The sequence below is a fragment of the Vitis vinifera genome, chromosome 14, assembly GCF_030704535.1.
Source record: "Vitis vinifera cultivar Pinot Noir 40024 chromosome 14, ASM3070453v1".
Taxonomy (NCBI): Eukaryota; Viridiplantae; Streptophyta; class Magnoliopsida; order Vitales; family Vitaceae; genus Vitis; species Vitis vinifera.
This window is the reverse complement of record NC_081818.1, coordinates 29090730-29117554: the sequence shown is the minus strand read 5'-3', so window position 1 is coordinate 29117554 and position 26825 is coordinate 29090730. Positions and strand designations below refer to the sequence as shown.

The 26825-nt window shown below is 34.5% G+C and overlaps 5 protein-coding genes across 5 annotated transcripts; 3 read left to right on the top strand and 2 right to left on the bottom strand.

Annotated features, from left to right (window-relative positions):
- Nucleotides 1-7585: 7585 nt before the first annotated feature.
- On the top strand, nt 7586-13023 carry LOC100244110 (V-type proton ATPase subunit d2-like). The gene is made up of 10 exons (XM_002282532.5): nt 7586-7937; nt 8845-8965; nt 9854-9961; nt 10046-10148; nt 11437-11517; nt 11641-11726; nt 11860-11919; nt 12017-12065; nt 12324-12458; nt 12655-13023. Exons 1-10 carry the CDS (start codon nt 7757-7759, stop codon nt 12784-12786), a joined length of 1056 nt encoding a protein of 351 aa, XP_002282568.1. The 5' UTR covers nt 7586-7756; the 3' UTR covers nt 12787-13023.
- Nucleotides 13024-13832: 809 nt separating this feature from the next.
- Nucleotides 13833-22522, top strand: LOC100243896 (uncharacterized). Its single transcript, XM_010662725.3, has 8 exons — nt 13833-14186; nt 14534-14723; nt 15116-15213; nt 16174-16279; nt 16578-16795; nt 17488-17530; nt 17769-18022; nt 18713-22522. The coding sequence occupies exons 1-8, from the start codon at nt 14032-14034 to the stop codon at nt 19122-19124; spliced, it is 1476 nt and encodes a 491-aa protein (XP_010661027.1). The 5' UTR covers nt 13833-14031; the 3' UTR covers nt 19125-22522.
- Nucleotides 20316-22522, top strand: LOC100249048 (uncharacterized). Its single transcript, XM_002277101.4, has one exon. The coding sequence runs from the start codon at nt 20316-20318 to the stop codon at nt 22335-22337; it is 2022 nt and encodes a 673-aa protein (XP_002277137.1). The 3' UTR covers nt 22338-22522.
- A 1533-nt stretch (nt 22523-24055) lies between these two features.
- On the bottom strand, nt 24056-25706 carry LOC100254153 (AP2-like ethylene-responsive transcription factor At1g16060). The gene is made up of 6 exons (XM_010662724.3): nt 25628-25706; nt 25442-25530; nt 25260-25333; nt 25128-25178; nt 24960-25036; nt 24056-24855 (listed from the first exon to the last, which is right to left on the bottom strand). The coding sequence occupies exons 3-6, from the start codon at nt 25301-25303 to the stop codon at nt 24248-24250; spliced, it is 780 nt and encodes a 259-aa protein (XP_010661026.2). The 5' UTR covers nt 25304-25333; nt 25442-25530; nt 25628-25706; the 3' UTR covers nt 24056-24247.
- On the bottom strand, nt 25303-26217 carry LOC132255091 (AP2-like ethylene-responsive transcription factor At1g16060). The gene is made up of 4 exons (XM_059742745.1): nt 25945-26217; nt 25759-25841; nt 25442-25530; nt 25303-25326 (listed from the first exon to the last, which is right to left on the bottom strand). The coding sequence occupies exons 1-4, from the start codon at nt 26175-26177 to the stop codon at nt 25303-25305; spliced, it is 429 nt and encodes a 142-aa protein (XP_059598728.1). The 5' UTR covers nt 26178-26217.
- Between the last annotated feature and the right edge of the window lie 608 nt (nt 26218-26825).

Here is a 26825-nt window from a genome sequence, read left to right as displayed (position 1 = left end):
GAATATAAAAATAAATAAATACAAAAATATATATATTTGATAATAAAGAATTGTTATTTGTTTTTTGTTTTTAAGAATAAAAAATTGAGTGTTTCATAAAACATTTTTTAATTATTTTATATTATTTGATTATTTTAATAAATAATTATATAAATATGTACAATAATTAAAAATAAAATATTAAATATAAAAATTATTTTTAAAAATATTAAAAACAAGTTAAAATATTTTAAGTTTCAATTAGATTTTTATTTTACAAAAATCATATAACACTTTTTAAAACTATTTTTCAAAATTATTAGCGGGTATTTTATAAAAGTAATTATACTTAGACTCGAATGAAAATGATAAAATCTAATTATATACATAACATATAAATGTTTCTAATAAGATGAATTTCCGAAAAGTTGGAAAAGAGTTGGATTTACAAAAAATGACACTGAAATTTTTGACAAGCTTTAAGGTTGAACTAACACATCAAAAGTAAAATAAAACATTGTAACATGTACTTTTACAAAATTGTTAGGACGTTAATTACTATAAAATATCTTAAATATTATAATAAATTCTAAAAAAATTTCAAATACAAGAAAAGGTCAACCATTTCGGTGGCGTACCCTACAAAGCTTCTTAATGTCTTTATGCTAATAAAAAAATTTATTTTTGCTTCAATTAGCTATTTATTCAATTTAATGATTATTGGAAGTTATGAAATATGATCACAATATTGAAAATTTGAGATTTGATTATGAGGTGGTGAAATAAAAGGACAAAAACAGAAGTGTACCAAAAGGGAAAAAAATTCACACGTGAAATTTATGATATAATTTAGAAATAATAAAATTATGAAAAATTGAGCTTATTTATGTATATTTAAAATTTGAAAATCATTATTTTCCTTATAGTCTTAAAAATAGATTACCTAAATGATGACTCTTAAAACAAATCCACAAAGTGTGATGTTGAATGTCATAAAAGGTTTAATCTACCCTCATCGAACTAATTAATTTTTAGATGAGGTGGTCAAAACCTGATCCAATAATTAGTATTAGGGCGGTTTAAGTCGATTCAAGTTGAGATAGCGGCTCCTAAGCCTAATGATGGGTTATTATGTAGGCTTTTAGAGAAATAATTATATTGAAATTCAATTTAGTTTTTTTCTTGGCTTGATTTTCTTCATGCTTCAGCTGCCCAAGGCACTGTTTTGGCCCAAAACTATTTTAGAAAAAAGGAAAAACAATATTAAGAAAAATAATTTTTTGTTTTTAATTTATTATAACAAATATAAAAATATCAAATATAATTAAAATTAATTAAATTTTTTATAGTTTTAAATTATTTAATTTTTACATAAAAAGTAAAAGTTTTAAAAATAATTTATTAATTTTTTATTTTTCTTCAAATTTAAAATTTTTTATTACTATTTTTCCCTCAATTTTTTTAGGAGTAAAACAAAATCTTTGGAAAATACTACTTGGGTGTCATATATAGTTGTGTTTAAACCAATGTTAGAAGTAACAAGTCTATGATACAAAGAAATAAGAGTTGGATATAAACAAATGATGTTTTTTAATATAAAATATAAAATAATTCATAAAATACAAAACAAATAAAATTTACTTTACCCACTAAAGGAATATTAAATAAATAAATAAAGAAGGAGAAAATGGGAACTCCAAAAACCTAGAAGTGTTCAAAATTTTCACTGCCAGACATTTATGGTACATAAAACCTAAAAACATGGGCAGGTGTTGATACCCCCATACAACACAAGGCTGATTGGACAGAGGAATCAAGGGTTTGAACCAGAGGCTCCTTATCTCTCCCCCCTCCATCCAAAACAGCCCATCACCTCACTTAAATTACACTCATCTCTTTGCTTCCCCATCTTGCAAACTGCCCCATAAAAAGCTGTGCCAATGACCTCAAATCCATACATATTCCTCTCTCCCTCTCTCTCTCTCTCTCTCTCTCTCAATAGAATCTTCCCTTGAAGTCATTGATTCTGTGTCTTGAAAAAGGTGGTTGTTTCAGTTAATGGGGGAGGAGGGTATGTGTGGGGAAGCTTCTGGGAAAGAGATGGGGAGGTGGGTTGATGTGATTTTCTCTGAATAGTGACCACAGAAAGAAACTTCTCTGTTTTGGAAGACTTGGGAGGAAAACAGTGGACGTAAGAAGTTGCCTGCAGTAGTTTTTGAATTGGAGTGGTGCTAGTTAGGCGGATTGTATTTAAGGTAATGATTGTTTCTGGTGCCCGTCCATATGCTCTACCTTTGTGGTGTTAAATTCTTCGTACAAATTTGACAACAATATTTTAAAAATTAAATGAGAACGTGATATAAAAGGGAAGGTATAACAATGAGTGCAGTTGGATTAGCCTAAATGTCATTAGAGGTTTACCCGATCATTAATTTTAGCGTAAGCTGACCTGAATATTCATGATTATAAAAAATAAAAAAAAATAAAAAAACAATGGGTGCAGCTAGGAATGGAACCAGCCCTAACCTCCCATAAATTATGTGATATTAATTACATATAAATCACACCCTAAGGTTTTCATAAAAAATATCTCATATTAATTATTAGGCATGGGATCATGTTTGGAAAGTTCCTCCTACACTACGATGACTTTTCCTGGGGTTGTTATTCCTTAAACTTCACGAAACATACGTAAAACGTTCACATTGAAAATTAATGACAAAATCATAACCATGTCTTGACCATGAATTTTCTTTCAGGGTTGTTTTCTTAAAGCAACCTTGACAATTAACGTCAAGTCACATTCCACTTCTTAGGGCCATTCTTGCTTTGATTCCTGGAAACCTTTTTCTTTTCCGTCTTTTGAAGGGTCTGTGGGAAGTTGTACAAATTTTAAAAAGAAGAAAAGAGATTCATAATTACTTCAAAAAATTAAGAGGCCGCCCCGGTAGTTATTTTAAAACACACTTTTAATTTTTTTATCATTTAAATATTAAAAATATTAAAAACGTTTTTTAAAATCACTTACAACACACTTTTATAATGTATTTGATAGTGATTTCATAAAATATTTCTAACATTTTTAAAGTTTATTTGACAATGATTCTAATATTTTTAATACTTAAAATTTTTATTTTTCAAGTGTTATAATGGATAGAAGCACTTCTTAAAATTTGTCAAACATAATCTTAATATTTGAAAGATAATAATTTTCTAGTGTTAAAAAAATTAGAAACACTTTTTTAAAATCATTATCAAATGACAATAATTTTAAAAAGTATTTTAAAATTTTTTAATATTTAAAAATTTGTATCATTCAAATGTTAGAAACACTTTTTAAAATTATTACTAAACACACTACTCAAATAATGAAATATTTTGTTGTTAATTTAAGCTTTTTTAAAATGTAAAAACATTTCAAAAATTTTTTATATAAAAAAAAAAGTTGAAAAAATGGTTTTTTTTTTTTTTTTTTGAAGAATTGAAAGTGTGTAAGCAAGATGACATAAATGACCTCTAAAAAAAAGTATGGATATTAGAGATATTATAATTTATTCTGTTGGCAATCTCTTCTAGGTTTTCGGTTTTGGAATACGAAAAGTTCATTTATTACATCAGTTTATAGTAAAAGATAAAATAAACAAATAAAAAGAAGAATTAATAATAAATAAATAAAATTAAATACAAATAATAAAACAAAAAAATTATAGATTTGAGACCAGTTGATAATGATGATGTTTTTTCAATAGGTATAAAAAAAATCACTTACTAGAATGAAAACAATAACCTATCCAAAGAAGTGATGAAGACAGAAACCCTTGAGACCTATCAAGGAAGCTAGTGTAGCCTCAATGTTGAGCTCATGAACCCCCACTTTTATGTTTTATCCTCTTGGCAGCACCCATGGGTCGTAGAAAATGGGGTCTATGGTCCAATGTCATCACAAATTTTGAATTTTGTGCTTCACATTTTTTGGAAGTTAGGGACTGAAGGGTCAGGGATGAAATGTGACAGTTATGGAGGGCATGTCGTACAGTTGGGAGTTATGATTTGGTGAGCAAAAAGAAGAAAAGGGTCAGTGCCCATATCCCTCTAGGACCCCTCTACTGTGAAAATGTGAATTTTGGGTATGCTTTGGACTCTTACCTTGGGTCACACTTAAATTTTCTGTTTTATGGATTTTGGACTTTGGACTTTGGTGTGGCAGCATCTGACATCATGTGATGGTGGTTGAATGATGATGTGGAGATCTCTTCATGTGGATAAAGGAAAATAAATAAAAATAAAATGAAAAGGAAACCCCATATGACGTGAGGATATGTTGAAGAGTCAATACCTAAAACAAAGATACAAAGGCATGGATGGTGCCATGGTGAGGAATCATGAGTAGAAAGATTCCCATTGGCAATGGGTATTTTTCAATTTTCCAAAATTTCAATTATTTGTTGGGTTTTTAGTATTTCTTGTTCTACTATTTCTAGTAAAATAATTCCAAAAAATAGTTTTAAAAATATTTTATAAAATAAAAATTTATTTAAAAATCTAAAATATTTTTAACATATTTTTAATATTTTTAAATATATATTTAAAAATAAATTTTGTATTTAATGTTTTTATTTTTTAATTATTCTACATGTTTTTATAATTATTTTTAAAATGGTTTTTAAAAAATAAGTAAAAATAATTAAAAACAACCAAAAAATATTATCATAAAATACTTTATTTTCTATTTTTAAGAATAGAAAATAGAAAATAGTTTTTCTAGTTGTGAAACATTTTTTTTTATATTTTGTTATGGATAACAAAAAATTGTTTTGGAAAATCATTGTCAAACAGGATTTACGTATCTTTTCTGAAATATTGATGATAAAAATATTTTTCATATTTGAATTGAATTTCAAAATATAGTTCTTGAAAATGAGAATATTTCTTAAAAATTGATTTTTAAGGATATGTTTGGCTTATAAATTCAAAACTAATAAATTATTTTTACCTATTACTTCATATAATTTATTTCAAATCTTTTATATAATGAGTAAATAATGTACAATAAAATTTTATATTACTTTTAAAAATTAAATCAAAGTATTAAATTTTAAGAATATAATTATTTTAAATTCATCATAGATTATTTAATATGCACAATAGCATAATTTTTGGAAAAATAAAATAAAAAATTGACAAATTTATATTTTATTTTTCAAGCATGTTATATGAAAGCCACCTTATTTTCATATTGAAAAATTAAGAAAATTGTATGTTGTCACACTACATACTGAAAATCACAAGACCCACAAGACCATGGTCACAAATTTTCCAAAATCTGAGCCCAAAAAAATCATTAAAAAAATGAAAATAATTTTTATAACTTTAATTTGATTGGACTTTGTGATCCTATCTATTTGATTAATCAAATATACTAATGTTGTCTTGGACCATTATTCAACAAAGATCAAGGCCCCAACTCCTAAGACCTTGTTTGGGGGTTTTCCAATTCACAAGGAGGTGACAGCATTTGGGTGTGGATTAAATAACACTTTGATTGAATTTTTAATCCCTTGTCCTCGAATCTCCAAACAATGTATAGGGTTGTATGCCACTTGATCCCCATCACATTGGCTTAAAGAAATTAAATTAGAAAAAATGTATACAACTTGCACATGACCATATCCTTCATATTTTCTCAATCGGTGGGCACTTGAAGTGTCTTTAATGTTTGGCACATGATCCTTTTAAATAATTATTTCAAGAATCACATGTGGAATCATAGTGGGTAAATGTAAGAGCACCTTCTATGGTTTTGCATGATTTGATTATCTTTGAATTAATTTATTCATTTATTTATAAATACTTTTATTATTCATTGCCTTTGGATGATTTGATTCTTTTGAATTAATTTTTTCATTTATTTAAAAATACTTTTATACATATACAAGGTGGGTATGATTTTGGAATTATGAGTATGCAAATGGGAACATAAATATGAAAATTACAGAGAGATGACTTGAACAGAAGACGCTCTACCAAATCAAGTTCTAATACGATGTTAAAACATCAATTTTCTTTAAAGTCAAAATTTATAAGATTTGAATTCAATATGCATATTATGTTCTTTAAGGTATATGTAATTAAGTAGTAAAAATAAAAGTAAAGATGACATTATGATAAGTAAGAATTTGTTTGATAACTGTTTTTAAAAATAATTTTGAAAAACGGTTTTTGGAAATTATTCTCTGATGTTGTGTAGAATAAAAGTTTGTTTAGAAATTTAAAATATTTTTAACTTATTTTTAATATTTTAAAAATAATTTAATACTTAGTATTTTATTTTTAATTATTTTACATGTTTATATAATTATTTTTTAAAGCAGCTCTCAAAATATAAGTGAATGAAAATTTAAAAAAACAACTAAAAAATGTTTTGAGTATTTTATAACTTAAGTATGGAGGAGTTAATTGATCCCTTAAAAAAGTGAGATAGATTTGAAAAGAAATTTATAACTTAAGTATTTTAACAACACCCACTTAAAAAAAAAATGATTTTTTTTTTTTTTTTTAAGTGGGTGGTAGGTGGCTAGTGGTGGTTGTGAGGTAAGTAAAGGGTCATATGCTCGTTAAAGATATTTTTGCTTTGAGAAATGGGAAGGGTAGTCTCAGTAACATAGCAGACTACCTTCACAAGAATCTCATGTTCTTTAACAATAACATATGGGCAAAATGCCGTAGTGGGGAATGTGGTGGTCGACTCTGATGAAGGCTATTTGGACTTTGCTCATTGCTCCACTCCTTTAGGGCATGGGTTTCCTCTAGGCATGTAAACCACCATTGTGTCAATATTCACATATTTTAAAACTCTGTTTTTAAAAGATATTATTTTATAAAATAAATTTTTAAGTGTTTTCGTGTGTTTTTGTAAAGTGTTTTGAGAATGTTTGATTGTGAAGGTTAAATTAGTTTTGTTACATTTTGTTCGGGATGTCGAAGTTCGAGCTTCTTGCTGAGGTTGTGGGGATGGATTAAAAGGCAAAGAAATTTCTTTTATACTACGGATGACAAGTTTGTGTCTATTATATATTTGCCATTTTTATATTTTAGAGTTTTGTTTATAGTGTGTGATGCAATTGAGATGTATTTTTTTTAAAGTTTTACTATTATAATCATTTTTTTTCTTTTTTAATTAGTGATTTATTGAGTGTTGATATACTTCGTGAACATAAAGATCATATTAATCGATTACAAATTTTATTTTTTTCTTTATTTTCTATTCTGTATGTGTGTAGTTTGGTTATTGGAAAAATAATTGAAAATATGAAAAAAAAATATTTTGATAATTTTTATACCATATATAAGTGTATATTATCTTTAGAAAAATTAAAGGAGAAATTAATTTTATATCTAAAATTTTTAATAAATTTTTATTCTAGAGATAATTAAAAAATATTCTTAAAAATTATTTTCGAAAACGTCTAGGCAATGATTGAATCATGGACTCAGCATACCTGCACCTGAGCCCAACCCATTTGCCAACTCTTTCATTCCGGCCCAGAAAAGAACAAACCAGGGACCCCATAGTCATTAAAGAAAAAGAGGAGGGCAAAACCGGATAAACGTACAACAAATAATTAAAAACTCAGATCTAATCCTCTCTGTGAATCAGACTATTCTCCTCTCGGTTATCTCTAACCTTCCTCTGTTAGGGTTTTTCTCGAAGAGGGTTTCTTCTGGTTCTTCTTCGATCGCTTGAATTATCAGTTCGGATCTCCAATTTCCTTCGAAAATGTACGGATTCGAAGCTATGACGTTCAACATTCATGGCGGGTACCTTGAGGCCATCGTGCGGGGCCACAGATCTGGATTGCTCACTGCCGCTGATTACAACAATTTGTGCCAGTGCGAAACCCTAGACGACATTAAGATGCATCTCTCTGCTACTGAGTACGGTCCTTATCTCCAAAACGGTACGTTTTGATTGCACGTCTGATGGTTTGGCGAATCGTCGTGTCTGATTTAATTTTTTTTGCGTATGATCTATTGAATTTTGAAGCAAAATGTTATGGCTATTGATTAAGTTGTGAAATTTTGTGTAAGTATGGTCGACGATGCAGAGGAACTGAGAACAGAAAAAATGAGCTTTGTTAGGGTTTCATGAGGATTATAAGAATTCTAATCTTTAATTAAGAAAGTTATTGAGCTTTTCTGGATTCAATTCAGATGAATCCCCATCGTGTGGAAAACTATGTCATTTATTTTATGCTGTTCTAGTTCTTCAAATTGAAGAATATGCTAAAAATATAGGTAAATTGGTGAGGGCTGTGAGGAAATCGACTGAGTAATCTCAGTCTGCAACCAATTCAGAAGTGAATTGGTAGTTCCGATTTTTATTTTAAGATTATATATATACATTTTCCTTGTGCTCATCATTGCACTGGATCCAGACCTGCCTTGGATATTTTGGTCGTAAGGATGGGGCAAAATATATGGAAGATTTAATGGTCTGAGCAAGGTGTGTAGTTGTTGAAACTAGAGCTTGATATTCTCTATATCTTTTGGTTTGGTGCCTTGGGAGCTTAGGGCTTAGGAGAAAACACTGTCATTGGGTTTGAGACTGGAGATCATAAAATACTTGAAAGTGGCCGCCAAGCCAACATGCTTATGCAATTTGGGCATGTTATTTTGGTAAAGTTGATATTAGCTGTGAAGGTTTGGAATTTCACATGTTTTATAACTACTAATGTTATATGCTGCTACATTCTACTGCTGTTGGCTCTCAACCTGGATTGATTAATTGGATTCCCTGTTTTTTTGTTGCACTTTTTTGCTTTAATATTTTATACTGATTTTACAATTTGATGTCCTTGCTTGCAGAACCTTCCCCATTGCATACAACTACGATTGTAGAGAAATGCACTGTTAAACTGGTTGATGAGTATAAGCACATGTTGTGCCAAGCCACAGAGCCCTTGTCAACCTTCTTAGAGTACATCACGTATGTGGACTTTGCTTTGTTGATAACATTGATTATATCTTTAGCCTTCAATTGATCCATCTTTAACCATCCCACTTGCATCAGCCGTATACTCTGTTTGTGAATTAAAATTCCAGCATAATAAGGAGAAAAGGGTTTTCCAAGAATCGCAATCTTTTACTGAGTGATTCTGCTGTTTTTAGTGCATGTAAGTGATTAAGTGATTACCTAAAGCCTTATTTGGAAGGTCTTGGAATCTTTTATGTGAGTGCCACTACAATTGTCTTGGCTATTTACTATATTATCAACGGATGGATTTGAATGATTTGTCAATTATTATTTGATCATCATTGTCATCAACTAATGAGTAGATAATTATGTAATGAATTGATAAGATGTATTCTTTTATTTGATTTATTGCTTTCTTTTTCTTTCACAATTTTTTTTCATCTTTTTCCCCTTTTTGTTTCTTTCTTTCATCTATTCCAAATTAGGCATTATTAAGCCTTTTCCCTTGGGCAGCAACTTGTATCAAGCTGGCCTCTCGTTGTCATGTGATTGTGTGTGGCAATTTGCTACTTCTGAGTGACAATATTTGTTATAGCTAATTGTATGATGCCACATGATGACATAAAAAAGAGTCTCATGCCATGATGCACCATACATGTATTTTTCAAAGACATGCTTCGGTTGTGCAAATGCATGTGCAAACTTGGTCTAACCTTATCTCCTAAAACATTGAGTTGGATGGATGGTATTTGTCTGGTCAAGTCCAATGTGTAGCCCTACTTGCTTTTGATGTCCTGGGGCTGAATTTTGTAACTGTGAACTTTGTGGACTTGATCACTAGTAGAAAAAAGAAACTACTCTGAACTTACGGGAAAGCTGATATTTCTGCTTTTTGTCCAGATATGGTCACATGATAGATAATGTTGTCCTGATTGTTACGGGAACCTTACATGAGAGAGATGTCCAGGAACTGTTGGAGAAATGCCACCCTTTGGGAATGTTTGATAGGTAATGTATGGCTCACAAAATGTTCCCTGTGATATTTTGGCAGTTCATGAGGCCTTTTCCATCTTGTGCTTTTTTGTTGCTCAGCATTGCCACTCTAGCAGTTGCACAGAATATGCGGGAGCTTTATAGATTGGTTCTTGTTGACACACCATTGGCTCCATACTTCTCTGAGCGAATTACATCAGAGGTATAGATTTATGACACTTGTCTTTCCCCTAGATCTGTTCGTTGTTGTTAAACATGGTCTCTGTTATTAGGAAGTAATTTACCACCTGTTCCTCTTTTCTTGTAGTATTTAAGAAGGTTATTGTTCAAGACAATTGCTTGCCATGAAGATGATCAATTCAAGAGCAATTAATAAAAGGCAATTAGCATTTGGAAATGATAGGGTAGTTGAAGAAGATTTCACCTTTTAATTTGGTTAAAGCTAAGTAAAATGACAATTTTTTCAATGTTTTTCGCATATGCTATATGAATATCTTAATTATGATATTCTTCTTGTATGAATTTGTTAACATCATAATTGAAGATAAGATTGTAAGTATTATTGTGGAACAAAGTTTAATATCCACTATGATGACCAGATTCTCTCAGGATATCTGTGTTGGCACAACAGGACATGAATGTGGATATGAGATCCTTATCAAATGCTTCTATTTTGCATTGGATCTAGCTATTTAATTTTGATTGATTTATTTATTTATTTTAATTTTCAATTTTCTTAGTGGATAATTACATTGAAAAAAGAGAGTTTGCTTCACTATCATTAAAATATTTAGGAATAAGAAAGAAAAGATAGAGATAAAAAAAGAAAAAAAAAAGTAAGTGTTCTTATCAAAAGAGCTTTTTTGTTTGATATTTAATTGATTTTTCACTCACTAGCGTAGCCCAATTGGTCAGGGCGAACATTGGGAAGTGTGGTCCCAATAAGTGACATATGGTCCTGGGTTTGAATCCTATGACTGATGATACCTTGAATTTACCTAGTACTAGTTATTATGGAGCGGTTAGCACCCCAAGGCTTGGGTCCCCATGGAGAGTCCTAAGGGCTTGGCCATGGAAGATTCCTTGGTTATCATATATATAAAATCGATTTTTCTTTATTTTTTTCTCTTATGATGTTATATCCAAGTGTTTATACCCATTATTGAGATCATTTTTAGCTGAATTCCATTATCCTAAAATTAGGTGTGAAGATTTGGAGACCTGGAAACTTAGAGTGTGTTTAGCACTAATTCTAGGAAGTGTTTCTAGCCTTTTTAATACCTGAAAGAAAAAAAATTTCAAGTGATAAAAATTTTAGAAGTGTTTCCTAGAATCACTACCAAACGGACTCTTACTTGTTCCTGACACCCCCACTAATTATCCATATGTTTGATTATATAACATGATTCTTTTGAAACCTGAGATCTTTCTCTCTCTCAATATATATATATATATATTGATAAGTTTGTGTTGGATTTGTGTTTCTGCAGGACTTGGATGACATGAACATTGAAATTATGAGGAATACTCTTTACAAGGCATACCTTGAGGACTTTTACCAGTTTTGTCAGGTAAGGGCTGATTGCTATATCAAGAATATAAGAACACAATACCATTATATGTATGTATATATACACATGTCAAAAGCTCTTTTTCTTTCTTATGCTATGTGTAACATATTCATTTTTAATTAGAAACTTGGTGGTGCCACTTCGGAAATCATGTCTGACCTGCTTGCCTTTGAGGCTGATAGAAGGGCTGTCAATATAACCATAAATAGGTACTGTTGCTGTTGGCAAATTTGTTTTAATAGATTTATAATAATTTCCTCTTGATGGTTCTTCATAGTTAGTGCTAATGATCTTCCAACTTCAAGCAATCTTGTTATCCATTGTGCGGTTTGTGTTTTGCAGCATTGGTACTGAGCTTACAAGAGATGATCGCAAGAAATTGTACTCTAATTTTGGTTTACTGTAAGTTTTTGCTTGTGCTGCTTCTTTTTGTCATTGGTAGATATTATAATGCTCTTTGGAATTTTTATCATTGACCCTGGTTTGCTTGTGTAAACAGTTACCCCTATGGTCATGAAGAACTTGCTGTCTGTGAAGATATTGACCAGGTACTTTTTGACTTTTAATTTGAAAACATAAAAGGGATGGCTTACAGTTTTGTCATGAAAGGTGCTGATGATCTTCGAATCTAGTCTCCATTAAAGGGATACTTGATGTTTTCTCTTATAATCCAACTAATCTGGTTTCTTCCGGATAGTTGACTGGTAATATTAAGAGGCAGAATATAAATGAAGGAATTTACAACAATGTCTTGGAACTATAGGGGGTTTCTCTTTCTTAGTCCTTTTCTGTGTTCACTATTGTAGGTTCGTGGTGTGATGGAAAAATATCCTCCCTACCAGTCCATTTTCGCTAAAATGTCCTATGGAGAGAGCCAGATGCTTGACAAGGCATTTTATGAAGAGGAGGTGAAGAGGCTTTGTTTGGCGTTTGAGCAACAGGTTAGTATTTCAGAAACAAAACAACCAAAATTTCTTTCCAAACTCTGTTTGATGCACATCTATGGTTTGTGAGAACAGACTCATGGCTGGACCTGACTTCATCTAGCTTTGATCGGGGTTGCTTTTAATATTCTAGTTGACTCCCATACTCAGTTTCACTAACAATGGAATATCTGTTTCCCTTTCTGAGCTGCAGTTCCATTATGGTGTTTTCTTTGCTTACATGAGGTTGAGGGAGCAGGAGATCAGGAATCTGATGTGGATATCTGAATGTGTGGCTCAGAACCAGAAGTCTCGAGTTCATGACAGCGTCGTCTTCATATTTTAGTTTCTCATCACTGGCCATTAGAAAACACTCCATGGGCTTTTACACAAATCTTCTGTAAATCTCCTTGGTATTCCATTCTGTATGTCTGATTATTAGTCTAGAGGTTGGGCCTTGAGGCACTCTTTTCAAGTTTCCCATGTGGAAAATAAGTATCTCATATCCTTTTTATGTCATTCAGAGGGAGAATGGTTGTACTCAGCTTTGTCAAATATATCCCAGTCATGGGTTTGAATTTAATATTTTGTATTCTGATGCATCAGGAGAAGGAAAAAATTATGGTTATCTGTTGGCTTAGACCAAATCAAATATAGGGTCTCAATAAATCTTAAATGGAGAATATTGTTAGACAAGTTCATTTATAGGGTTCATGTCATGCTAAATGGACAATAAAATCATACACAGATTATTTAGTAATTTCTGACTCTCCAATTTCCTATTGATTGTTGCTAGTGAATTTCCTTCAAACATTAGCTTCAAAACCTACTTGATTCAAATCCTTTCAAATTTCACTTTTATTTTTTTCACGATTGGTGGGAAAACTGCCAAAGAACAAAAATGAAAACTGAAAACTAAAATCTTTCTTCTGATGTGAAAATGGAGAGCTAGAAGCTGGACTGGATTGGTGCATTAAACCACACTGATCTTCGTTATAAAACTTACAGTAGTTGATAAATGTCCTTGTATTTCTAAAATTAATGAAAAAGCTGGGTCATCATAGCTCATGAATTGTGGTCATACTGTTAATTGGATTTCGTAGATTATGGAGTTTTCTTCTATTTGAGAGCTAGGTTATATTGGGTCAAAAAGAATGGAATGATTGGCACGTGGGAAACTACCCATTTCAAATGTTGTGCTTTTTATATTTGAAGCTCTCAACTTAGTCCCCATACTTAATCATGACGTAGATTTTAATTTTTGATCTACCCATTTCAAGTCGTATATCTTAATCTACTATTTAAATTTTATCTTATGTATTCAGTGATCTAGATTTTGTATTCAATTGGAATTAGCTTTAACATTTTCCTCCTCTAAAAAAAAAAAATTCAATTACAAAAAACTTGTAAATATCTAGAGGCCATACGAGAAGTCACATAGGAGGACAGATGGTGTGTGCATGAGTCGGTGGCACAGGCTCACGCCAAAAACTGCGCCTGACGGCCACTCTCTGTTCTCTCTCTTTTCTCCCTCTCCCCAGTCTCACCACTGCAAAACTAGGCTCTGTGCTTTGCGGCAGACTGGTGAAGGATGGAGACTTCCACCACCATCACCGACTTAGACGCCGACTCTCTGGCCGAGTGTGGGCGCTACCTCGACCTCCAAGACCTCTCCAACATGGCCATGTCCTGCAAATTCCTCAAAACTGTTGCCTATTCTGATTCCATCTGGCAGCGTTGGTTCAGGTCCCATTCTTTTCTCTCTTACCCTTGTTTTTACCAAATTTCACATCACAAATACGCCAAATATGGATTCTCAGGCATTTGGGTAATGAGATACATGATGGGTCTTTGTGGGTTTGTTGATTGTATGTTTTGAATTTAATTTTACATTGAATGTTAACCTCAATTTGTCATGCCCTCAAATACCATATGAAGAATTGGGTTTTCGAATTACCTGGCATTCCAGAGGCTTTAACCTTCTCTTTGGGGGTATTGAGAGAGATGATCAGGGTGCCCTAGTCATAACTCATAGATGGGTGCTCCTGGGTTTTTGTGGGTTCGTTTATGTATGTTTGGAATGAATTTTACAGTGAGCATTGGCCGCTGCAAATGCCGTCTACTTTCTCCCAAGCTTCTGGGGTGAGGGAATCCTACTTGGCTAGGCGCACAGCTTTGAGGCAGTTCAAGTTTGTTGATCCACTAGCTGCTCAATTCCATACAGATGCCAAGCCTTTCAACCATTTATTATTGGACAAAAATAATGACATCATTTTTTCCCAGGTATATAGAGCACTTCCCTACGTGGGTGTGCTTCTTCCGTGTTGCTTTTCATGTTACATAGAATTTAGGGTAATGGTGCAAAAGCATAGGATAGTAGTCAAGGGGATTTTTGAAACTTTTTCCCATTTGGAGTCTGGGTTTAAGGAAAGGTGGAAAGCTTGCTTTTGTAAATTGTTAAGTGATATTTCTTTTCTTCTTTTGCTTATTTTGACGATACTCAAGAGGGATTTTGAAATTTTTTCTCTTTTGATAAATGACATAAAGCATTTTTATGGTCTAGTGTTGGGATTATATGCTGCTTATAGTTGTAGATGAAAAAGGAAGTTAATTTGATTGTTTTCTATTATCATTTACATCCATTGTGACTTATTATTTTGGTCATTATTATTTAGGGTTCAGTGATCCAAATAATGAAGATGGGTAGCATTTTTAGTGGAAGAGACTTTGTTGTCACCCTAAATGATCATAATGCAAGAATTACTTGTATGAGGTGAGAACTTAAGTGGTTTCTCTTGCTTTGCAGTAGATATTTTGTCCATTCATCACTCTGTTTTTTGTTGGGGGCATTTTATCATTTCGTATGAGATTATATACTTTAAGTGTGCTGAGATCAAGTCTTATTTTATTATGCCCTGCACTTTTTGTAATCACATTGAGTTTTGAAAGAAAAAAGCTCATGAAATGTAACCTTTCTATTTAGGACTTGTTTGTGGTTGTTAGTATTTTATGCTTTCTCATTTTTGTTCCCCAAAGAAAAATAAAAAAATAAAAAAAATTTCAGAAATATGTTTGCGAATGTTGCTTTCTGATTTTGTTTTTATTTCTCTGGAAACAAGTTCTAGAAAACTGGGGCAATTTCAAAATGCAAAGATGTTTTCAAAATCTTCAAAGAAAAAAAGGGGCCTTTATGGTAACAAAAACGAAATTGAATCTTTAAAAATATTTTCACTTTTGTAATTGTAACAAGAAACATGTTCCATTTTTTATTGCTTTCAATTTTTAAAAGCAATCACATTTTCTAAAACATGAAAACAATGTTTTGACCTTTTTGTTTTTTTCTTTTAAATGATTCATTTTTAGGAAATTTTTTAAAAGTAATATTCAGGAATGTGCCACTGAATACTTTTTTTTTTTACAAAAAAAAAAAAGTGGAAAAAAACTCTCGTTTTGCTACCAAACAAGCCTGAAATTTACCTGGTCATGTAGATTGCCACTACTACCACCACATGCTACATTTCTCTTCCTAACTCTGCTGCCCTCTATCCACATTTGGACAACTAGGAGCACAATCTCTACCCTTGATTCACTCTTTTGTTGCCATTAGCATGCTCTCAGTAGCCTTTAGAATCATAGGCTGCTCGATAGGGCCCTTTATTATTAATTTTTTTAGAGTTCAGTACCATCTAGAGATTGTTTAGTAATGCTTGAGCTATGATGATTTTGTATGTAGATTATTTCCGCTTAGTGAAACATCTTTATTTCGAAGTGAGACACAACGAGAAGAAAATGTTTTGGTAACCTCAAGCTGTGACCACTCCATTCGTCTATGGTGGAAGGTATATAAATAACAACATTTTAAATCCTTTCAGCAAAGAATAGCTGAAAATTTTTGAGCATTTGTGACTTCAATCGTTAAACTTCCTAGTTGATTGAGTCTTTAAATGCCCATGCTTATAATCCTTTTCTCCGAACAGATTGGAGGAATAGATATCATGAGTAACTTCTGTTTCTTTAATGTGTTTTATGATTACTAATATTTGATTATAGGCAGAGAATGTCCAGGGTCTTAGATTATTGTTTATATATTTTCTAAGTTGGTACTCCTGAAATCCATTAGCGATGCTCTGGTTGTAGGGTTCTTGCCAGCGGTGTTTTAGAGGTCATAATGGCCCAGTTTCCACTCTTTCAGATAAATTGCTGGGTGATGGTAGTGGCAAAGTATTTGCAAGTGGAGGAGAAGATGGTACAGTTCGACTTTGGTCCCTTAGCTCAAGTGGGAAACGTGGCCAGCAGGCTTTAAAGGCAACTCTTTATGGGCATGCGAAACCTGTAAAATTGATGACAGTTGCTGGGTATGATTTTGTTTGTTTTGTCAGAATCTGGAGCATTAATAGCTATGAGAGTTTGCATTTGACAAAATTTTATTGCAACTACATTTTTTCAGGCTTCTTAGTTAATGAAGTGGTGACCAAAGTTTCTGCTTATGGTCTATTAGGTTTTAGCTGTTTGCACTTGTATAGTTTGATATGGAAGAATTAGCATGATTGGAGGGAATATGACGTTTCTTAAATCTTTTGATTTTTAGTGTCAACAATGTTCTACTTGGACCAGCCTGGTTTAGAAAATCTTTTCTTGGGTTTTATGATGCCCAGAATCCAACTCGATTGCAAATTTCTAATAAATGTATTTTTAATTAGTTGGGTCGGTGGGTTGGGCACATGCATTCCCAGCTCTAATGAAACTAATATCATTAAATTTGTAATATTGGAATGCTTCATGTTGCAATTGAAAGCTACTAATTACTTAAATTATTAAGCAGTAAACAGTATTGGAATATCAGTGATATATTCAAGTCATTCTCAGATGTTCCAAAAATCTATTCTTATATGTGCTATTAACATTATCATGACTATTGATACTATGTACTAATAATTAATAATTATGAAGCTCCTTACATAAGTAGTTCTTCGAGTGTTTGCGTCCTCTCAAGAAAGGGTGTTCATCTTTAATTACATTCATACGTGTTCTTTCTTCATACTTCCAGGCATAAAACTTCTCTTCTGGTGACAATTTCGAAAGATTCTAAGGTACCCATAATCATCCTTGAAACAAATTGCTTTATGATTTCACTTTAATTTTTTCTTAAATTCTCACTAATTTTTTACTTGTTAAGGAGGGATGGTAAACTATAATAGGGCTCTAATAACTAAATAATCGTTGTGGAGGCATATTTGTTTGTGTGTTAGAGAGTATTAATTATAGAATATATCATTGGCTGCTGGGTAAGCCCAAGGTTAGACCTGACACTTCTTGAGCTTCAAATAGGTGAGAGTTTGGGATACAACTACATCATCTGCTGTTCGTTCTTCATGCTGTGTGGGAATGACTTCTGTTCTTGGTGCACCTGTGGACATGAAATGTTATGAATCATTGCTTTTTGTTGCTGCTGGTTCCTCTGTTTCCACAATTGATTTGAGGACGATGCAAAGAGTTATCACTGCTGCAATTGGACAACATGAAGTGTATTCATTTGATATTTTGCCCTCAAAATCCTTGATATGCACAGGTGGAGATGGCAAGTAAGACTTTCATATGGAAAAGCAAATTTTTTTACATTTTAATTACTTTTTTCTCAGTAATAGTATAGGGATATACTTTGTATGTGTTTCATGACCTGTTCTAATGTATAAAAGACTGCTGCATGGTAAATGCATTGTAAGAAGCACAACCTCAACCTCAATGAATAGTGTAGTTCTGGGAATCCTATGATGTGAGATATGAGGAGATCTCTACATCGGTTTATTATGATGTCACCTTGCTAATAAAACACTTACAAAATTGACAATTTCCTCTTTCTAATGTTGAACGACTAGTTATCTTTTGATTTTCAGTTGCAAATAAGTGTTTATAAGATGATGGACAAATTAATAATTTTGTGTCCACTACTATTTCTTCCTCCTCGATTATCTTTCCTTTGTCTTATAATTTTTTTATTTTTAGTTTTTATATTGCTCCTAATGCATAAAAGACTGCTGCATGGTAAATGCAAGAAGCACAACCTCAGTGAATAGGTGAATTAGCTCAGAAAGTCGATTAAACTTTTAGGTGTTGAATCAATTGACCCTACGTGCCATGTCAAACAGTTTGGTAAGACAACCTTCTGGCTAGAATTCCAAGTTTAAAGTGTTTGGATACATCAAATTCCAGGTTTTTGACAGATACAATTGATTCTAAGACAAGTAACTGAAAAAATGTGTTTAACGCTGCAGAGCGATGCTATGGGACATTAGGAAAAGTCAGGAGACTCTTAAACCAGAACCAGTGATCGAGGTGGATGGGCACACGGGCCCAGTAACGCTCTTGCACATGGATCCATACAAAATTGTTACAGGAGGCCCTGAGGATGATCACGTTAATGTTTGGGAGCTGGACACTGGGACACAAACAAATACTTTGGCTTGCAGTTCAGATGAGGGACCAAATTCCAACCCTGGGTGTTCTGCCATGGCCGCTGATGGGTGTCGGATTGTCACTGCTAGCTGTGGTACAGAGGATGGGCTTGTATGGTTTAGGGACTTCACTGATGCTACATGCCCTGTTTCTTCTTCACATGAAGATAAACCCGCCTCAAAATTTTGGGATCCTCAATGCTATGGTGATACCGAAAACTCTGATGACTGAATACATATCTTGTTATTTTCTCTGAACATCACCAAGCTTTTCTCTACTTCCAATTCTCCGTTTAATTTTCATTTTGTGTAGAAGGATGAATGCTTGGGTAAAGGCAAGAGGGTCTCTGCCATTTTGTCTATCATTATAATAGAAGGCTAGTAAGGCTGAGTTGTTTGTTGCTAATGATTGTTTAATCTTGACCTGAATCCCTTTACCAAAACTGTGTTCCCATGTAGATGATATCTGGCTTGAGACTCGGAGAATGGCTCTCATGGAGAATTCTTTTTATCCGATTAGTAAAGGGTATCTGGATCCTGAGAAATTGTGTGAAACAGGGGAAGAGAATGAGGAAAAGAAATAAAAGAGAGAATAGGTTTAAAACTTTGAGCATTTGTCTTCATTTTACTAAATTTATTTTCTATTAGGAATGAAGTAGAAAGAAATTGATCACTCTAGGGTTTAGGGTTTTGATGTTCTAATGGCTCTAAGTTTGCTCAGTTTTATTCACATACAAATTGAAGTTAGGGTGTGTTTGGTACAAAGTGAGAATGAGAATGAAAATAGGATTAGAGTATGTTTGATGAGAAAGAATGAGAATGAAAATAGGATGAAAATGAAGAGAAATCATAATACCCAGGATTTATTTTCATAATCATGAATTTTTTAAACATACTTTTATTTTTAAAAAAATAATCCTAACACATTCAATATATCTCATTACTATTCTCTATTCAAGCATTCCACAATTGCCAAGAATAAAAGCAAATCACATGAGAATTCTAGATGGGGTTTTATCCTGAAGACCCCAAACCAGTACAACATGAAGTGCCCTTGCAAAGGGACTCCCAAAATCTTGCCCTTCCAGCAGTGGCTAGTGTTTCCAATCCTTCAACACACTACTTTACCTTGAAAGCTTTTGAGAATTTCATATTTCAATCATTTGATTTTGAAAAAATGGGACCAATTAGAAGGAATAAGTCTTAAATTAAGTAGGAAGAAATAAAGGTTAAATTCAAAAAAATAAAATCCAATAGAATTGTCATCAAATATAAAGAAATATGATTTTGACTCTTATTGATTGCTTATTTAGGCAAGCCAAACATGCCCTTTGCCAGTAGCTGGTGTTCTTCAGAAATGACTGCAGGCGCTTTAGCCCCAAAACCTTAGAAGAGTCCACGGAACCAGACCCACCACTACAAAATGGCTACCACCGCCGGCGCTGCTGCCGCCGTGCTTCTCCTTCTTCTCACTGCTACCACTACCATTTCCTTATCGTCTCCGATCCTGGGTCTGGACTCATTCCTGAGCCAACAATCTCGGTTGGATCCACAAGCCACCAACGACTCCTTCCTCTCACTTCCCTCCCACCTCAGAAAAACCCTCTTCTCCGCCACTACCCATCATCGCCACCTCATCTCCTCCCTCCAACTCTCCCTTTCTGTCTCCCTCCATGTCATCCTCGTCGGCCCTTCATTTCCATCGGACGCGCCCTCTCTTCTTTCCTCTTTCCTCTCCGCCGTCTCCTCCTCCGACCACTTCCACGTGATCTCCCCCTTCTCCACAGACCACCGCCACCTCACCAAACACTCCCTCCACCTCGACGTGTCTCTCTCTCCTCCCTCCCTCTCTTCTCAAGTCTCCGATGCCCTTCGCTCCCAAATCTCTAATACGCCCAATTCCCTCCGATCCTCTCTCATCTCCATCCCCTACGCCGCCGTCGACAACATCATCAGACAACACTTCGAAAAGGAGAAACCCCATCAAGAGGTGTACATCTATTTGCTCAATTTGGGTCCTCAATCCAAATCCTACGCCTACAACTACGGATCCGGCGAGTCCTCCCCCGCCTTCACCAAGTGTTTCGGCAGTCTCTGGACCGGAAAAGATCGGTACTTGTGGGTGGATTTGGCTGCCGGGCCTGTGGACTACGGGCCGGCGTTATCCGGTGATGGGGTTCTGCCCAGAGGCGAGTTTCATCCTTTGGCGTCGTTGCACGGCCGACCCAAGTCGCAGAAGGCCTTGCTTGCGGACTTCGCATCATTGGTCTATAGCGCCTATCAGGTTCTTGTTGTGCCCTCCTTGAGAATTCCTGTGCCTTTTGAGAATTCATTGATTGTTCAGTTTATACATGTTCATGGGGACTTGAATATGGACTCTAATGGGTTGGATTGGCAATCAATAGAGAGGACTTTTATGGATGAGGTTAATGACGGTGGATTATTGTTGGGGGATCAGTCTTTGCGGTTTAAGACTTATGAGTTGAGATATGCTGATTGCGCCATCTGTTCTTTCGCAATTTCGAGGTCGACTAATTCATATACTTCGAGGTTCTTGTTTGATAACTATACTTTGATTGTTAGTGAGTATTTGGACTCTAAGCGTTTGCATCAGATATTGTCGGACTCGGCTGAGGAGTTTAGGAGATTTGCAAACATACCGGAAGAGGACTTTGGTAGGGTTCTGCCGGTTTATGTGTTTGATTTGGATCACAATGCACTGTTGTTACTTGATCGGTATCACCAGTCTGTTGCTTTTAAGGATATGGTTATTGCTGTTAGAACAAGGAATACGCAGACTGTGAGTGATTATAGTTGTAATGGGCGCCATATGTTTACTCAAACACGAGAGCTTGAGAGGCCACTGGTTGGTTCAATCCTGCAGAGTATGTGGGGAGTGTCGCCGACCCATTTGTCATGGAGTCCAAGGCATAATAGCACTTTAGTTGATTATACATGGAGTGTTGGACAGACTCCTTTTGGGCCATTCTCGGAGACCTTATCATTGTCCTTTGTGCAGAAAGATGCAGCCCGGAGAAACATTCTTCTGACATCATTGAATTACAGCCTTACAAGTGCTATTGATGTCCTAGAATCCATAGCTGCTCATGGCGGGGAAAGGAATCTTCTTAAACATAATCGTCATGTTGAGTTTGTACAGAGGTGGAACTTATTCAAGTACAAGTTAGACAAAGCAGTTTCTTCATTGTCTCATTTCGATTTTGAAATGGCTTTGTATTTCTTGAGGTCTTCAGATCATGATCTGTATGCAATTCACTCTCTTGTTTATCATGCATCACAAGAAATGGAGGCATCGCTGGTTTGTTTCAAGGACCCCCCATTTCCGTGGGCTTCATTTTCTGGATCTGTAGTAGTTGTTTTTGCTCTCTTTTATGTTTATACAAAAAGAGACAAACTTTTTAGAAACAAAAGGAAGCAATTTTGAAGGCTTTTGATGGATAAGAACCTTGTAACAGTTGAATTCAATATGACATATGTATTTCTGTGAGAGGTAACTTACAAGCTCGGAAACCAGTATTCAGTTTGACTAGAAATGTATTGCAATTAGAACAAGCATTTTGCATTATTTCCTATTTCTTCTCAAGCCTCACCGAATATTTGTTTGGTTCATCTTTTGGTTTCATGGGTTGCTGCCCGAGTTTTAGCTGTTTCTGTGCAATTGCCCACATTTTCATACTGTTTGTTGTCTGTTGATGTTGCTAAACTTATGTTTTGTGGATTGATTTTTATGCTAATGATGTCACTGCAGTGTTTGGCTTGTAAATGACTTTATGAAGAACAGTATTAAAAACTGTACAGTCTTATAAACTACTTAAAAAGAAAGTTCACATTCTTTATTCATTATTAACATCGTTATTGACTCACTGCCATGCGTATGGTAGTAGAGGCAGAATAAATTGAACTTAGGTTTTCAACATCATAGATGAGTTGTCTGGTTCAGTGGCTTCAAAGCTAAAGTTTTGTGGGTGTTAGATCCTCTTTTTCAAAATAAGGATGCAGTAACATGGTTGTGACACTTTCATAACATGTCAAACCTAACGTCCTAATGGCATAGGAGGTCAAATATCAGTGAGGGAGTTTTTGGGGTTGATGCCACAGATTCTTAATAGCTTCATTTACAGGGGTGTCTGTTTATTGGTTTGTTATGGGTTCCCATAAAAGAAATTCTAGAAGATTTTCCTGATTATATAAAATATTGTCTGGCAAAAGCATTTTTCATAATAAGTTTATTTTAGTTGGGTATGATATCATGCACGTATTTCTGTAGAAGAGGTAAGTTGCAACTCCAGAAACCAATTTTTAGTTGGATCCAGACATGTGCTGCTATCCAAACTATCCTTGTGGTTATGCTTATTGGTCTCATGTTCTTCTTACTTTTCGCCATGTTCAAGCTCTAATTTAGCAAATGAATCTGGGCATGCTGGTTCAGTAAGATGAAATATGCTTTGCAGTTAGTGTTGCTAACATCTAGTCTGTTGTTTTAGTTCAACTTTTATGGAAACCATAGTGATGCTGTTGAAATTTTTTCTTCCTGATGCATTGGGCAGCGGTAGAGTTTGGGTTGCAGGAAACTTCATAGAAAACATCAACCTAGTTGTCTTAAGATCCGTTCACTGAGGAACCATACTGTTCTCTATTGATGTTACCATTCACATTGGATCAACACCAGCAATATGTGACGTTTAACTTGTCAGAATGAATAGAGTGGTTTAATCTAGTTTTAAGTGTAGAAAAATAGATCAATTGTTCAAACCAGTGATTTGAAAAGAGAAAGTATGCGAGTGTAGGGTCTCCCTTACAAATGTTTTTGATTGTAACCCAATGTTTCAACTGTAGCATATAGTTTTAAAATTTTAAGAAGAGTATAGAGATGTGTTACCCATTGGAACTCAGTTTTGAGTATCCAAGAACAATATTTTTCAATTGATCAATGAGCTTACAGAACTGGAGTCTTTCTACATTTGTCAAAGTGGACAACCTAATTGTTAGCTTAATGTCTATAGCTTAGCTTATATAGATTGGAATCATCTTGAGAGAGAAGACATGGAAGCCAGGTTCATTTGTTAGCTGGATCTGTAAAGCTTCTCTCTATTTACATGCTGAGTGGAAAGCTTCTGTACATTTAGATTGCATTCATCCTTGGAGAAGAAACTCTTAGATGATCATTAAGATTCTAAGGTGGGTCAATTACAAGTTGACAACTGAGAGTAGCTTATTTTACATAACTGGAAGGAAAAGTGGGGAAAAATCTTGCTTTCATGTCTTCGAAGAGAAGCTGTACTTGAATAATTTCTAACAGAAAGCAGTGAAGATTCTTGAAAGCATCTGCATGTTTTAGTTGATGGATTGCATGCTTGTTAATACTGCTGTTCCATAGGGATTTCCTTGACTGATTGTGAATGGAAGTGGAAGTCTTTCTTGCAACTCATTACGGTCACCATTCGAAGGGCACACAAATGGGATATCGCCAATCCCATCATAGAAGATCCCATACTCATCATCACTTCCTACCTGCTGTTGGTTCTTTGTGTCTTCTGCATCAGTTTCATCTTCAGGGGCATTTGAATTCTTCTCCACCAGTTCCCTGAATATTGAAGACCGAAGCAGCAACCCAAGCGCAGTGGGAGAGGAAGACTTGCTGCATGGTTCTATAGGGATTTTTGTCTGGAATACTTCTTGTTTATGAGGAGGGTTGAGATCATCCATGGTGAAAGAGTTGCTGTGGAAAAACAAGGGTTCTGATTCTTCACTCAGGACAAAGTTGGAGGATGCCAATGCTTGAGGCTCTGTGTTTGCTCGAGACTCATGAGGCACAACTGGGTTGTTTGCTGCTGGATTTAGCCACCTGATATATGTGCTCAAATCAAAGTTGGTCACAGCATTGATCCCTCTGTATTCGATTGCTGCAATATCATAGGCTCGAGCAGCCTCCTCTTGTGTACCTGCAAAAGGTAAAATGTGTTCTTAGATATAAAAAAAAAAAAGCTTCAGACTAATGTTGTTCAACAAAGTTTCCAGTTTTTATTGATTTTGCTCTGCAACTTACTGTATGTGCCAAGGTAGAGGTATTTATTTCCGAAAACTCTCCCAATCCTTGCTTCCCATCTCCCATTGTGATGATGCCTGCATTTAATCCCCCAAACATCTTTAGTATAAATTTCTTCCTGATATAGGAAAATTGATTCACCAAATAGAAGGGAAAAAGGATGTTTACCTTGCTACTCCCCTGTACTTAGACACACCCCTTGAGAAGCCACTGCTCTTTCTGTTGATAGAGAAAAACCTAGCGATGTTAAAGGAGGGTAGCCATGAATAAACCAAGTGCACTAGGATCCCGAAGCCTTACCTTCTTAAACAGGCTAGGTACTCTTCTTTTGTCACCGACTGCATTATCTCAATCTCTTTCTCATAATCTGAAACCTGCATAAGAATTCAAGAGAGTAAGATCAAAGGTTTGGTATCATGCAACTTGCATATGCATGGCAATTCACAAAGCTCAGTTTTGGGTGAGATAACTGATTAGCATACCGGAAAATTCGTGAAAGTTGATGCCCCCCAATACTTGAGTGCAGCTAAATCATATGCTCTGGCTGCAGATTCTTCTTCATCATAGGCTCCTGAAAGTTTCCAAAACAATGTTACTTCTCTTTATTACAGTTACTGAATGAGCAGAAAACCTCTAGGTTCTAGCAATTAGCGAATAGAAGTACTCACCAAGGTAAACTGTTGATTCCCGAAAATTGATTCCAGACCACAATCCGATGGGAGAAAAGGAACTGCTGGTGTAAGTATCCCAACGAAAAGAGTAAAAATGAAGCCCTAAATAAGAAAGAAAAAATATCTACCTTGTTTCCCTTTCTTCTTCTGTGTTACATTCCAAGAAAACTTATCCCACAAGTGAGCTTCAAACCGACCTGTCCATCTATGCCTGGTTGGTCACAGTTAAGTGCATGTTAGGAAATCAAACGGAAGTGAAAAGTTGAAAATTGATTAAATACTAAGGATAGCAGTATGGTATCTCTTCTTTGGACCTGCTGACACCGCGAAATCTTGAACTTCTCTTCACAGTGGTAGCAGCAGATGCTTGATCAGGTTGTTGGTTTGGCAGCTGCTGTTGCTGACTTTGATCATCACAACCAAGTGTGACTATAGCTGGATCTCTTCGTCGTCTCTTGACACAGCGTGTCCCTTGAGCTTCAGCATCTGCCACACACATGCGGCGCCTTCCCAGGTTTTCTTCACTCTTCACCCTCATCATCTCCATCTCTTGTTTCCCTGATCCTTCCCTTCTCAGTTGCTTAACCTTAAAGAAAAAGTCTGCAGGTGCCTCTATATATACATGTATATAATATGTCTACTTCCTTTTGGTTTTATTATGTTTTGTTTTGTTGTTACAACTGGAGTTTTAGGGAAAGCCAAGGGATAGCGATGAATCCAAGGCAATTGTAAGACGAATTTGACTTGTCCACCCTGTTTGCCAGCCAAAGATCCAAAACTCATGCTTTCAGGGGGTTGTATTGGATTTACACGGCTGGTTGGATGCTTCGCCATTTGAAGTTACAAGGTTACTGCTGCTACCTCAGAGGAAAACCTGGTAACATTCAGTCTCCCAAATGATAAAATTTCCTATTTAAACTGTTCTATAGCAAGCTTTGATTGGCACCCAAGATGTGAATGAAAAAGTATGGGACACTTACAGCTCTGTGAACAATGGTAATCAAGTAACTCAATTCATTCATAAACTCGTGTCCATTAGGCCATTTCTGAACTTTTTAGGTATCACAACTGATGGATTAGTGATCACTAGCAACTCAACCAGCCTATTTTCACTTCATGTATCTCAGCCTGCTGGTAACTTGGACACAAAAAATGTTGATTCTTAACCTAATGACTTCTAAATTAGGCATATTTG

Coding starts and splice junctions, on each gene's coding strand:
- LOC100243896 (XM_010662725.3), top strand. CDS start 14,032: ATGGAGACTTCCACCACCATCACCGACTTAGACGCCGACTCTCTGGCC. Junction 14,187..14,533: donor ATCTGGCAGCGTTGGTTCAG/GTCCCATTCTTT, acceptor TGAATTTTACAG/TGAGCATTGGCCGCTGCAAA. Junction 17,531..17,768: donor CAATTTCGAAAGATTCTAAG/GTACCCATAATC, acceptor AGCTTCAAATAG/GTGAGAGTTTGGGATACAAC.
- LOC100254153 (XM_010662724.3), bottom strand. CDS start 25,303: ATGCAGTCGGTGACAAAAGAAGAGTACCTAGCCTGTTTAAGAAG. Junction 25,179..25,259: donor TACCTAGCCTGTTTAAGAAG/GTAAGGCTTCGG, acceptor CTCTATCAACAG/AAAGAGCAGTGGCTTCTCAA. Junction 25,037..25,127: donor AAGTACAGGGGAGTAGCAAG/GTAAACATCCTT, acceptor GATTAAATGCAG/GCATCATCACAATGGGAGAT.
- LOC100249048 (XM_002277101.4), top strand. CDS start 20,316: ATGGCTACCACCGCCGGCGCTGCTGCCGCCGTGCTTCTCCTTCTTCTC.
- LOC132255091 (XM_059742745.1), bottom strand. CDS start 26,177: ATGGAGATGATGAGGGTGAAGAGTGAAGAAAACCTGGGAAGGCGCCGC. Junction 25,842..25,944: donor AGATTTCGCGGTGTCAGCAG/GTCCAAAGAAGA, acceptor GTGACCAACCAG/GCATAGATGGACAGGTCGGT. Junction 25,531..25,758: donor GAAGAAGAAAGGGAAACAAG/GTAGATATTTTT, acceptor GGAAACTTTCAG/GAGCCTATGATGAAGAAGAA.
- LOC100244110 (XM_002282532.5), top strand. CDS start 7,757: ATGTACGGATTCGAAGCTATGACGTTCAACATTCATGGCGGGTACCTT. Junction 7,938..8,844: donor CGGTCCTTATCTCCAAAACG/GTACGTTTTGAT, acceptor CCTTGCTTGCAG/AACCTTCCCCATTGCATACA. Junction 12,066..12,323: donor TCTGTGAAGATATTGACCAG/GTACTTTTTGAC, acceptor TCACTATTGTAG/GTTCGTGGTGTGATGGAAAA.